The 13,387-nt window shown below is 57.4% G+C and overlaps 1 protein-coding gene across 1 annotated transcript; it reads right to left on the bottom strand.

The window, feature by feature from the left end:
- Positions 1-1,952: 1,952 nt before the first annotated feature.
- SERINC2 (serine incorporator 2) lies at positions 1,953-12,925 on the bottom strand. The gene is made up of 10 exons (XM_062509015.1): positions 12,887-12,925; positions 5,479-5,640; positions 4,554-4,741; positions 4,368-4,447; positions 4,119-4,256; positions 3,835-4,004; positions 3,658-3,748; positions 3,408-3,543; positions 2,420-2,629; positions 1,953-2,091 (listed from the first exon to the last, which is right to left on the bottom strand). The coding sequence occupies exons 1-10, from the start codon at positions 12,923-12,925 to the stop codon at positions 1,953-1,955; spliced, it is 1,353 nt and encodes a 450-aa protein (XP_062364999.1).
- Positions 12,926-13,387: the final 462 nt, after the last annotated feature.

The raw sequence follows: 13,387 nt of genomic DNA, 5'->3' as shown, positions 1-13,387 counted from the left end.
GGGACACAGGGGGTAGGGTGCAGGATGGGAGTCACTAGGTGCAGGATGGGGGTCACTGGTGCAGACTGAGGGTCACTGGGTGCAGGGTGAATGCAGGATGCTGGATGAAGGGTGCAGGATGAGTGCAGGTTGGAGGATGGGTGCAGGGCCACTGGGTGCAGGATGAGGGCAGGATTAGTGCTGGGTGCTGGGTGCAGGGTGCTGGGTGAGTGCAGGATGAGTATCACTGGGTGCAGGATCTGTGCAAGATGAGGGTTACAGGGGGCAGGATGGGTGCAGAGTCACTGGGTGCCGGATGGGTGTCACTGGGTGTGGGATAAGGGTCACTGGGTGTCGGATGGGGGTCTCTGGGTGCTGGATGGGGGTCTCTGGGTGCTGGATGGGGGTCACTGGGTGCCGGATGGGGGTCTCTGGGTGCCGGATGGGGGTCATTGGGTGTGGGATAAGGGTCACTGGGTGCAGTCTGAGGGTCTCTGGGTGCCGGATGGGGGTCTCTGGGTGCCGGGTGGGGGTCTCTGGGTGCCGGATGGGGGTCTCTGGGTGCAATCTGAGGGTCTCTGGGTGCCGGATGGGGGTCTCTGGGTGCTGGATGGGGGTCACTGGGTGCAGTCTGAGGGTCTCTGGGTGCCGGATGGGGGTCTCTGGGTGCCGGATGGGGGTCACTGGGTGCAGTCTGAGGGTCTCTGGGTGCCGGATGGGGGTCTCTGGGTGCAATCTGAGGGTCTCTGGGTACCGGGTCGCTGCCGGTGCCGGGTGCAGGTATCTCACCGCGGGCTCGCAGCGCCATCGCGTGGCTGGAGCCGCCCCGCACGGGAACAGGCTGCGGGGTGGGATGGGACAGGATGAGATTGGGATTGGGATTGGGATTGGGATTGGGATTGGGATTGGGATTGGGATTGGGATTGGGCTGCAGCGCCAGGACGGGCTGCACAGCCGGGGCCCAGGGATGGGCTGCACGGGTGGGCACTGGGCGCTGCCCGGCCCCGCGGCTGCCGCAGTGCAGGCACTCCCTGCCGGGGAGAGCTCCCTGCCGGGGCGCCCCCTGCTCTGTGTCCCCAGCACCGTGTGCGAGCTCACCCCATCCCCGTGTGCCCCTGGGCATGATCTGCACCCCACTTTGTGCATCCCCCTTTGCTCACCACCACCACGGCTCTCGGGGTGTCACAGGCTTGCAATGGGCTCCAGGGCTCCAAGTTTCCATGCCCCAAAGTGATGCCACCCCTGCCTGCACCCCGGGCAGCCAGCTGTGCTCCCACCCCGGCGTCGGGTCAGTGCAAAACATCCCACTCCCTGCGCCTGCTGGGCACCCACACACCAGGAACGACTCCAAAGGGACAATCTACCGTGTTTATTCCAAACCAGACTTTATTAACGAGGCAAAGACCTGGGGCCAGGCCAGTGCAGCCTGCGGGAAACCTGACCTGTGCTCCAGAGAGGACAGGGAGCTGTCCTCCTGCCGAGGCAGCCCCAGGAGCCCCATCGAGGCTGGCATGCAGCAGGACCTCCGCCTCCAGCCACAAGTCCCCGGGATTTGTTTTCCTCCAGGCTGTTTTGGGACACAACACCTGCCAGGTCCTGGGTCCTGGTAGCCAGCCAGACCTCAGAGACCCCAAAAGGCACCACGGTCCCAGGACACCAACAGCTGGTGAGAACCAAACCCTTCCAAGTCAAGGCAGTGGTGTCTGCTGGGAGTAGAGGGTCTGGAGGCACTGCCAAAGGCACTACACAAACATGGAGATGATGAGAGGTTTAAAAACACCCTCAGGTCTCTCTCAGCCCTTAATTTTCTCTGCTTGGCACTTCATCCCTTTCAAATTAAAACAAACGAGCTGCAAGAAGGCACAACCCAGCACAGCAGCTCCTGCATGCAGAACTGAGGCTGAGGCAGAGCTGGGGCTGTCCCCAGCCTCGAGGGACAAAGCCACGATGGCACCAGCACGTCCAGAGCCACCTTAGCTGAAGTCCCGGTCCGGCAGCACCAACGGAGCCACCAAGGTCCAGAGGTAGAGCAGGAGCCCGGCCCAGCTGGAGCAGATCTTCACCCACACGGCCGTCCAGGGGCTCCTCAGCACCTGCAAGCTCTCATCCGGCCTGAAACAGCAAACACGAGTGTGGCACCCACCACTGTGACACCCTGCCAGTGCCCCGGGTGGGTTGGGTGCCACGCAGGGAACACGGGGTGCCCCATGGCTGCAGCCTCAGCCTCGGTCCCTGCTCCCCCTCCTCCCGAGGGATCCCGGGCTGCCGCAGAGGACGCTGGCAAGCCCAGGCACGACCCTAAGATTAATTAAAGCTGATAAAGGAGCACGTCCAGCAGCCTCGCACACCTCATCTTTGCCCAGCACACGAGCACCAGCATCCCAGCAGGAGGGGAGCTGGAGGATCGGCGACAGCCCTGGGTGTCCACGACAGCTCTCACCTGTACCAGTTGGTGAGGGTCATCATGATGTAGAGAGCGGCGAGGAGGAGGCACAGGTGGAAGAAGGTGTAGTTGTAGGAGACGCCGTCCTGCTCGTTGTCGTAGGCTCGGTGCACCCCGCCCTCCTCCGCCCCGGCCGGCCCGGCCCCGGCCCCGCTCTCCTCCGTCAGCATCAGCTTGTTCACCTGCGGGTGGTCCGAGGAGCGCAGGCTGCGGGCAGAGGGATCAGCACCACTTGGTCATTGCCCCATGGCGGGGGTTCTGTCCTTGGGGCCATCCCCGGGGCAGTTTGGGGGACGCAGGCTGTGGGGAAGCCCTAAGAACTGTGACTGGGGTCCTTCAGCAATGCCCCTCTGCAGCTCTGCTGGAGCCCCTTCAGGTATGGGACAGTCAGGGCAGTTTGGGGTGTGCAGGTTGTGGGGAAATCCTAAAATATGTCACCCTTGTCCAAAGCCCTTCCTCTCCAGCTCTCTTTGAACACCTTTAGGCACTGGAAGGCTGACTGGAACCTCATCAAGCTCAACAAAGAGGATGAAGGACAAGGTTTTGCCCCTAGGGAGAACAACCCCAGGCTCCAGTGTGGAATGGGGGCCCCTCAGCTGGAAAGCAGCTCTGGGAAAGGCCCTGCTGGGCACTGGGCAAACATGAGGCAGAAGTGTGGATGGTTGCAGAAGGTGAGAGGTGTCCTGGGCTGTACTAGGCAAAGCACTTCCAGCAGGTCCAGGGAGGAGCATCCAGTGATCCGCCCTGATAAGACCACCTCGTGGCAGGGGTTTTGTACTTGGGGCCATCCCCAGGACAGGCAGAGCAATTTGGGGCTGTGGGGAAACCCTTAAAACTGTGACTGTGGTCAAACCTGTGCCCCTGGGAGACAGGGATGGATGGACAAAGAGACTTTAGTGGACCAAAGTGTGACCTCCCCTCCAGAGGCCCCTCCCATGGCTCTGTGCTGCAGGGCTGTCCCCAGGGACAAGAGCCAAGTGCTCACCTGATGAAGAGGGTGCAGAGGATGAAGATCACCAGCCCCACGATGCTCGGGGCATCCCACCAGGTTGTCAGCGGCTCAGTGGCTGTGGCTGAACCAGTGCTGTTCCTCACCAGCAGCGTGGGGTTACAGCGCTGGGCTGGGGGGATATACAGGGGGTCAGCCCCAAGGACACAGAGGGACAAACACCCACCCCGTGAATGCTCCTGCCCCATCCATCCCTCTCCCAAACCCAAGGCAGTGTCTGGCTTACTTGGCACGTTGGCCAGGGCAGACCATGTGACGTAGATGGTGTAGAGGGTGATGAGGGATGCCTGCAGCAGCCCCGAGTGTGGCTGAGCCTCCTGCAAACACAACAGAGGGTGCTTGGGTGCTCCTGTACCTTGGGGTGACACAGCCCCAGGCTCCTGGGTGCTCCCCACTGCCTCACCTGGATCTTGGGCAGGATAGACACAACTGAGACAATGAGGCAGAGGATGAGGTTGATGCTGATGAAGGCCTTGCCCTCCGTGCAGCCCTCAGGCTTGGTGTAGTAGATGTAGAGCAGCACAACGGCCACGATGGAGGCAGCATAGAAGATGAAGGTGACGGCACAAAGGGCTGGGGGAGGAGACCACAGAGGCTGGAGCAGAGCCCCCAGTCCCAGCCAGCTCAGGCTCACCCAGCCCTGGGATGAGCTGAGCCCCAAAACCACGGTGGTGCCTCCACACCCACCTGCGTACCAGCCCTTGGCACTGCCCTCGTCCGCGTTGTGCAGCCACCGCTGGCTCCAGGAGTGCGCGAAGTCAATGAGGAGCACGAGCTGGATGAGGATGAAGAGGAAGGAGCCGACCACACCGAAGTAAAACCAGACTTGAGGGGAGGAGAAAAACCAGCTGAGAACAGGGCAAGTGAGAGTTGGGGGCACAGCCCTGGGTTTGATTGCGGGCAGAGGTGCCAAGGAGAGCACGGGCAGCTCCTTACCTGAGGTGAAGGCACCGTCGGGGATGTAGAAGGCCCCCACCGTGATCCCCACCAGCACCAGGAACTTGAAGAACCAGAAGCTGTGGGAGGAGAGAAGAGGCATAGTGTGCAGCCAGCAGGGACAGGGATGGGGGGTCCTGCCCATCCCCACCCCAGCACCCCAGGGACCACGGGGACCACACGCACCCGTTCTGCAGGGCGGCCCGCGGGTCCTTGCTGCTGCGCACGCACACCATGAGCACAGCAAAGAGGCAGAAGAAGGCGGCCATGGCGAAGCCCATGCGGTACACGGCCTTGTGGCCCAGGAAGGTGCTGCAGTCCACGTTGGTCTGGACCCCCAGCACTGACCCACTGCCTTCACAGAAACCAGGGAGCTGAAATAGTGACGGGAACGTGAGCGTAACCTCAGCACATCCTGATGGGGACTGATGGACTGTGGGGAGGTCTGGATCGAAGATCTGCTGGTTGGACTGAAGATCAGCTTCTCCACTGGGAAGCCCTCAGGTTGCCCAGAGCAGCTGTGGCTGCCCCTGGATCCCTGGCAGTGTCCCAGGCCAGGCTGGACACCAGGGCCTGGAGCAGCCTGGGACAGTGGGAGGTGTTCCTGCCCATGAGGGGGTGGAAAGAGATGAGCTTTGAGATTCCTTTCAATCCAAACCATTCTGCGATTCCACACCCACCACGAGCCCTGGTGCCAAAAAGGATGGGCCAGACAATGCCTGCTCCAATGCCACTTGCCTGAGGTGACACAGATAAAGCCACCCAGCCAGTCAGTGGAAAGCTGGCATGAAACTCAGCTGGCAGAGTTCTGCTCTCTCCACCTGAAGTCCCACCTCCCTGACTGGCAAGGCATCGACTGAACCCCAAAAAACAGGATGTAGGAAACTTTCCTGGGAGACATCCGGGAAAAACAAAAATTGCATTAAATGACCCCACTGCAGTTTCCCCTCGTTGGAAAACCAGGGCTAATAATGCCTCCTCCCAGTGAGATGCTCAGAATAAAGAGGAACAGAAGCACACTGTGACCCAAAAATTCACTTTTTTGATTGAGCCTCAAGTCCCCACCATGAGCTGGGTCTTTTCTTCCCAGCAACCTCCAGGAGTTCTTTACCTTGTGCAACTCCTTTTCCACGCCTGGGATTATCATGATGATGGACACGAGGGTGCCGAGGAAGAGGAAGATGGTGAAGAGGAGGCGGGTGATGGTGGAGTTCTTGGCCGAGGGGCAGCAGCCGCAGAGCAGGCACGGGGCAGAGCCACAGAGACACGACACCTGCAAGGAGACCAGCCCCTGATGAGCGGGAGAGACTGGCCCCAAAATCCGTGTCCAGTTTTATCCTTAAGGAGATCAGCCTGGGAATCCACTCCACTGCCTGGAGCTACTCACACCACAACACACAGCCCACAGGACCTCATGGATATGGCACCAAATTCCCCAAAAAAGTTGCTGAAAACCAAAAGAGCTGCAGGAACAGCCAGTGTGGAAAATGACACACCAGATACCAAATAAACACCCTCATGTTTTTTGCTCCATGCAAGGATCTGGTCAAAGCAAGCCCTGCCCTGCAGGAGCCTCCTTTTTGTACAAATATGAGATTTGCAAAACAATTTCAGGCTGCTCTTTCAGTCAAATCCAGGATGGGTAGATATTGGTATCAGCACCATGGGGGAAGCAACTCATCCTGCCATCCTTCCCCTCTGCAAAGGGCACTTTACAGGCAGGGAAACTGAGGCACAGCATCCCTGAGAGTCCCCAGTGGGTCCTGGCATCCCAAAACCAGCATGGGCAGTGCTGCCAGGTGCACCCCATTCCAAAAACTCCCACTGCTGGGTCCGAGCAGGGAAATCCTGGCTAAGGAAACCCAAACTCCCTGATGCCAAGACATTGGTGGGAGTTTCCTGCACAGGGACAGTGCAGAATAAACCTTGTTCCCTTGGAACAGCTGGACTTCAGCACATCAGCCAGGCAGGAGAAGGGCTCTGCTCTCTCCTGCTACCGAGGGACATGCATGAGTTGTGTGTTTCTTATGGCCACGTGCTTCCCAATCAGGGCCTGCAGTTGGTGTAAATTAAAGATGGCTCGCTATCAACTCAAATACACATTTCTCGTTGTTGGAATCAGTGTAAAAAAATGGACATGGCAGAAAACAAAACCACATGTGGAGCTGCTCTGTGAGCAGGACCCCACGCCAGAGCGACCACTTTGATGTCCCCAAATCACCAAAGGTGGCTTTGAATATTTTTTAAACATAAGCACACCATTATTTGAGCAAAATCCCCTCCTTCCTGATTTATTCCTCTTATCCCATGCCAGCCCCACATCCCTGCCCCATTAACAGCTGTATTGATGGTACCCACAGGAGCTGGGGTGGGTGAGAGACCCAAGGTATCCCATAGGAACTCTCATCCTGCCCCTCCAGGAGTTGCTCAGGGGCATCACATCATGTTTTCAACTTGGAAGCATGGGAAAATGGTTTTCAATTAGAGACTGCTTCATTTCAGCCTCATTAAATGCACCATGTGCATCAGAGTGCATTAAAATGCGCCAGCATTACTGTACTTCCTTTCAAATAAAAAAAAAATAGGGAACAACAAAAATCCCTTTAAATGCAGAATTACTGCATCATCTGATGTAGCAAAGCACCTCAGTGCTCCATCCACCTCTCCAGCTCCTCCTCCTTCAGTGCCAACTGAAACAAAAAACACCAGTCCCAAAATCAGCAGACCTGGACAGGAAAATCACGAGGTCTGATGTTCATTAGGAAGGTGTGGATTTGGGGATTCAGCCCATCCCGTTCCACTCCTGCCACCCCAGGGACACTTCCACTGTCCCAGGCTGCTCCAGCCCCAATGTCCAACCTGGCCTTGGGCACTGCCAGGGATCCAGGGGCAGCCACAGCTGCTCTGGGAATTCCATCCCAGCCCTGCCCACCCTGCCAGGGAACAATTCCTCCCCAAGATCCCACCCAGCCCTGCCCTGTGGCAGTGGAAGCCATTCCCTGTGTCCTGTCCCTCCATGCCTTGTCCCCAGTCCCTGTCCAGCTCTCCTGGAGCCCCTTCAGGCCCTGCCAGGGGCTCTGAGCTCTCCCTGGAGCCTTCTCCTCTCCAGGTGAGCACCCCCAGCTCTCCCAGCCTGGCTCCAGAGGGCTCCAGTCCTGCAGCAGCTCTGGGGTCTCCTCTGGTCTCTCTCCAACAGGCACAAGGTTTTTGGGAGCCCACAGCTCTGGAGGTTTATTTTGCAGGATGATTCTTACACAGCCAAACTCCGTGGTTGTATTTCAGGTTTCACAGGCTCCTGCTGAGGTAACGGGATATGACAGCCCCATCCCACTGCTCTGCTCCCTAACTCGGGAATCCCGTGGATTCCTTTTGGACATCCTTTTAGGGTAACTCCCTGAAAACTCCTCCACAGTGAAGCCAAGGAACCCTTTGTGCCACATACTGAGCCCTCCAGCTGCCTGGGCACTCCTGATTTCAGTCTTTTTCTTGAAAAAGTAATGGTTAACAGAAAGGAAAACACTCCCAGCAGTGCTGGACACTCTGATTCTCCTTGCAGAATTTTTAAAGTAGCCCCAAAATGTGAACACGGTGAAGGGACAAAGAGCAGGATGGAAAAAGCCAGCGAGGGAAGTGGTTGCAGCAGCAGGAGAGCAGGGGGTTAATGAGGAAGGGTCGGTTTTCAGCTGCTGGTGGATGGTTAAACTCTCCGGTTTCACTTCCTCCTGCACCCAGCTCACCTCGGTGCCACTCGCACGTCTGGGCTGCTCCTGTCCCTGCCCTGCCCCGAGGCTGGGAGAGCCTGGCTGGAGCTGCCCAAGGCAGGGAAACGCCACACGGGTCCTAAATACACCGAAACAGCAACAGCACCCCAAAAACAGCATCCCAAAAACTGCACCCCAAATACACCGATACAGCAACAGCACCCCAAAAACAGCATCCCAAAAACAGCACCCCAAATACACTGATACAGCAACAGCACCCCAAAAACAGCATCCCAAAAACAGCACCCCAAATACACCGATACAGCAACAGCACCCCAAAAACAGCATCCCAAAAACTGCACCCCAAATACACCGATACAGCAACAGCACCCCAAAAACAGCATCCCAAAAACTGCACCCCAAATACACCGATACAGCAACAGCACCCCAAAAACAGCATCCCAAAAACAGCACCCCAAATACACCGATACAGCAACAGCACCCCAAAAACAGCATCCCAAAAACTGCACCCCAAATACACCGATACAGCAACAGCACCCCAAAAACAGCATCCCAAAAACAGCACCCCAAATACACCGATACAGCAACAGCACCCCAAAAACAGCATCCCAAAAACTGCACCCCAAATACACCGATACAGCAACAGCACCCCAAAAACAGCATCCCAAAAACTGCACCCCAAATACACCGATACAGCAACAGCACCCCAAAAACAGCATCCCAAAAACTGCACCCCAAATACACCGATACAGCAACAGCACCCCAAAAACAGCATCCCAAAAACTGCACCCCAAATACACCGATACAGCAACAGCACCCCAAAAACAGCATCCCAAAAACAGCACCCCAAATACACCGATACAGCAACAGCACCCCAAAAACAGCATCCCAAAAACTGCACCCCAAATACACCGATACAGCAACAGCACCCCAAAAACAGCATCCCAAAAACAGCACCCCAAATACACCGAAACAGCAACAGCACCCCAAAAACAGCACCCCAAATACACCAATACAGCAACAGCACCCCAAAAACAGCATCCCAAAAACAGCACCCCAAATACACCGATACAGCAACAGCACCCAAAAACAGAAACAAAACAACAGCACCCAGCAACAGCACCCCAAGGACAGCACCCCAACATTTCACTCCCAACAATTTCACCACACCACCACCACAAAAACACCACTCCAATAACACCAACCCAACTATACTGGCCCAAAATACCATCCAGCAACATCACCCCAAACCCACCAACCCCACCACCAACCTCACACCAATCCAAAAACACCCACCTGACACCACACTGAAAACACCAACCTGCACCATCCCAATTACATCATCCCAACGCCAGCATCCCCACAACAGCCCAGCTACACCAACTCAAAAACACCTGCCCAACAGCACCCCAACAGCCCAGCTACACCAAAACCAACCAAACTACACCAACCCAACACCAATCCAAAAACACCTGCCCACCACCCTAACTACACCAACACCAGACCAACATGACTGACCGAACAACACCAGTCCGAAACCACCAGCCAAAAAAACACCACCACAACACCACCAAGCCAAACCACCAACCCAACTACACCACCCCATTACATCATTTCAACTCCACCAGCACAACACCACTCCACACCACCATCCCAACATCACCCCACACCACCACCCCAACATCACCCCAAGAACACCAACCCACCCCACGAGCCCAACTACACCAACACCAGCCCAGCATAACTGACCAAATTACACCAGCCCAACAACACCAACCCAAAAACACCCACCCAACATCACCCCAACAACGCTGACCCACACCACCAACCCCACTACACCACCCCAATTACATCACACCAACTACACCAACACCACCCCAACAGCACCAACGCAACATCAGACTGACATCACCTCACACCATCACCCCAACAATACCAACCCAATAACACCAGCCAACATCAGCCCAAAAACACTCACCCAACATCACCCCAACACCACCCCAACACCACCCCAACAACAACACCAACCCGACAACACCAATGCAACACCACCCCCAACAACACCAACCAAACCCCAACACCAACCAAACTAAACCATCCCAGTGACATCACCCCAACAACACCACCCCAGTGACATCACCCCAACAACACCACCCCATCTGGAGCTGCCTTCACCCCAGCAGCCCCAGCAATACTGAGAGTGAGTCAACCCAAAGCAATGCCAAGCACCTGGTGCTTCTCTGCTGCCAAAATAATGAGCAGGCAAATTAATCAATACCAAACCCATCACATCAGGCACAGGCTTGGGGAGCTGGTGGCCTTCCTGCCTGGCAGGTGGCTTTGGGGTGGTACCATGAACTTGAGTGTCCCCAGGGGGTGTCTAAGGGACATTCAAACCCTGTCCAAGCCCCCAGGGTTTGCTTTGGCTGGGGCAGCCTTCTGCTGGTAACCCCAACCCTGTGAGCCAGGAAGGCAGCTCAGAATGACCACACTGCCCATGGCAGCCGTGGGCAGAGCATGGAAAACCACAGGGGCAGGGAAAGAGAAATTCTCCTTTTGTGGTGCAAGGTTCCACTCAGGAGCAGCTTGTAGGGTTTAATGGGAAAGCGCTGAAGAAAGGGCTTGGCAATCTCGTGGTGCTGTGACTCAAGTGATGCAGGCAGAGCAGAAGGAGTTAGTCAGGATGTTCTTTTTAAAATTAATAGTAATAAAAAAATACAGGCTAGGGGGGTTGTTCAGTTTGGTTTGGTTTTTTTTTCAGTGTTGTAGTTCTTCAGCTCAGACCTGTGCTAGAACAGCCCCTTCATCAACCAGAAGGAACAACAAAATTAAACAAAAGCTTGTTTAAAATAGTATTTTTTTTTTAATTACACAGACTAGGGGGAGTATTTCATTTGGTTTGGGGTTTTTCAGTGTTGTTCTTCAGCTCAAACCTGTACAAAACCAGCCCCTTCATCAACAACTTCCACAAGAGAAACAGGAAAATTAAAACTATACAGTGACTACTCTGTTACCACAGTCTGAGCCACAACAGATTTTTGGGGAAAAAAAATCCAGAATTCATAGAGAAGCCTCTACAGCCCTGCTCTGGAGTAACTCCCTGCTTTCCCAATACCTGCCCATAAGGAAAAACACAGGAATGTGTTACAGAAGGACCTTGCAGACCACCCTCCCTCCGACCCCTCATTTCTAAACATCCTGTTCGTTAAACCTCCAGCACTCAGAGGTCAAGTTGCAAAACAGGTCCCATTTCCAGGTTTCCAGGCTAGCACCTCCCAGGCTGTTTCCACAGCCCTGCCCTGGCCCCGTGCCCACAGGTGAGGCACCACCAGGGCAGGAAGTGCTGGCATAGGCAGGTGCCTGCGTCACCCGAACCACACACCCCACGTCACAGGGCACAGCAGCCCAAGTCACACAGCCTGCGCCTTCCCTGGGCCATGGCACCCCAGATCACACACTGCACAGGTGCCCTGGGCCATGGCACCCCAGATCACACACTGCACAGGTGCCCTGGGCCATGGCACCCCAAATCACACACTGAACAGGTATCCTGGGCCATGGCACCCCAGATCACACACTGCACAGGTGCCCTGGGCCATGGCACCCCAAATCACACACTGCACAGGTGCCCTGGGCCATGGCACCCCAAATCTCACACTGAACAGGTATCCTGGGCCATGGCACCCCAGATCACACACTGCACAGGTGCCCTGGGCCATGGCACCCCAAATCTCACACTGAACAGGTATCCTGGGCCATGGCACCCCAAATCTCACACTGAACAGGTATCCTGGGCCATGGCACCCCAGATCACACACTGCACAGGTGCCCTGGGCCATGGCACCCCAAATCACACACTGAACAGGTATCCTGGGCCATGGCACCCCAGATCACACACTGCACAGGTGCCCTGGGCCATGGCACCCCAGATCACACACTGCACAGGTACCCTGGGCCATGGCACCCCAAATCTCACACTGAACAGGTATCCTGGGCCATTGCACCCCAAATCACACACTGCACAGGTATCCTGGGCCATGGCACCCCACACGCAGCCCTTTTGCACCCCCTGTCCCAGCTCCTTCTCTTACTCCATCCCCACTTTGGGGCTCAGCATAGGGAACCAGGCAGGACCCCCATCCTCTCATTGCATGGCAGAACCAGCCCACCCACACCTCCAGGTGCAGCAGGACATCGCTGCTCTGGTTTCCCATCTCCCCTAAGTGCCACCCACCCCATTCTCCTCCACCATGAACCCCAGAGTTCTCTGGAGTGAACACTGTGTCTGCATGGATACCCCGGCTGCAGTGGGATGCTCTGCTCCGAGAATCCCCCACATCTCTCCAGCCACTGCTGGACGCACCCCCTGAACCCCCCCATACACACAGGGGTTCAACCCCTGGGTGTGCCCCACATCTCACGTGTACACAGCGTGCGTCCTCTGGGGGTCGCCTTCATGCCCCGGATACACAGGGCAGGGAACATCCGCCCGGGGGTCCCCCTCATCCCCCCCATATCCAGGGGGGGTCCTGCCGGGGGTCCCCCGTATCCCCCGCGTACCCTGGGGTGCATCCCCCAGGGGTACCCTGCATCACCCTCCTGGCATCCCTTGCACCCCTCCGCGTCCGGGTGTAGCGGGGCACAGCCCCGGGGCGCCCCTCAGCCCTCCCCGGCCTCCCCCGACCCTCCTCCGGACGCTCAGCAGCCGCGACTCGCCCGCCTTGGGCCGCGCCCGCCGCGGCGGCACCGCAAGAGCGCCGGTGCCCCGCGCTCCCCCCGCTCCGGGCGGGCACTCACGCAGCTGAGCAGGGAGCAGACCCCGAGACAGGCCCCCATCGTGCTGCTGCCGCCGCTCCCGGCTCCCGGCTCCCGGCTCCCGGCTCCCGGTCCCCTCCTCCTCCGCCGCCGCCGCCCTGGCTCCGCCCGGACCGGGCAGTTCGGGGCGGCCGCTGCAGCCGCGCCTCCCGCGGGCGGCCCCTGCGGCGGAGGGGAGAGCGAGGGAAGGTCCGGGCTCCTCCCGACCTCGCGGGAGTCCCTCCCTGGCTCCTCCATCCTCATTCCACTCCCCTCTCCATACCCCTCCATCGCTCTTTCTTCCTCCTCCATGTCCCCTCCGTTCCCGGTTACCGCCGAGGGGACGCCACCCACACCATGGGGACGGGCCGGGGATGGGGCTGTGGGACATCGCCAGGACTGGGGTGGATGGCCAGGAGCCCTGTCTGGACTACAAGCAGCCTGCGGGAAGGGATCATGGGGTTTGGGATGGAAGGGATCTTAAATCCCACCCAGTGCCACCCC

Source organism: Cinclus cinclus, chromosome 26 (genome assembly GCF_963662255.1).
Source record: "Cinclus cinclus chromosome 26, bCinCin1.1, whole genome shotgun sequence".
In the NCBI taxonomy this organism is placed as follows: Eukaryota; Metazoa; Chordata; class Aves; order Passeriformes; family Cinclidae; genus Cinclus; species Cinclus cinclus.
The sequence above is the reverse complement of the archived record's forward strand: the minus strand, read 5'-3'. Positions and strand labels throughout refer to the sequence as shown.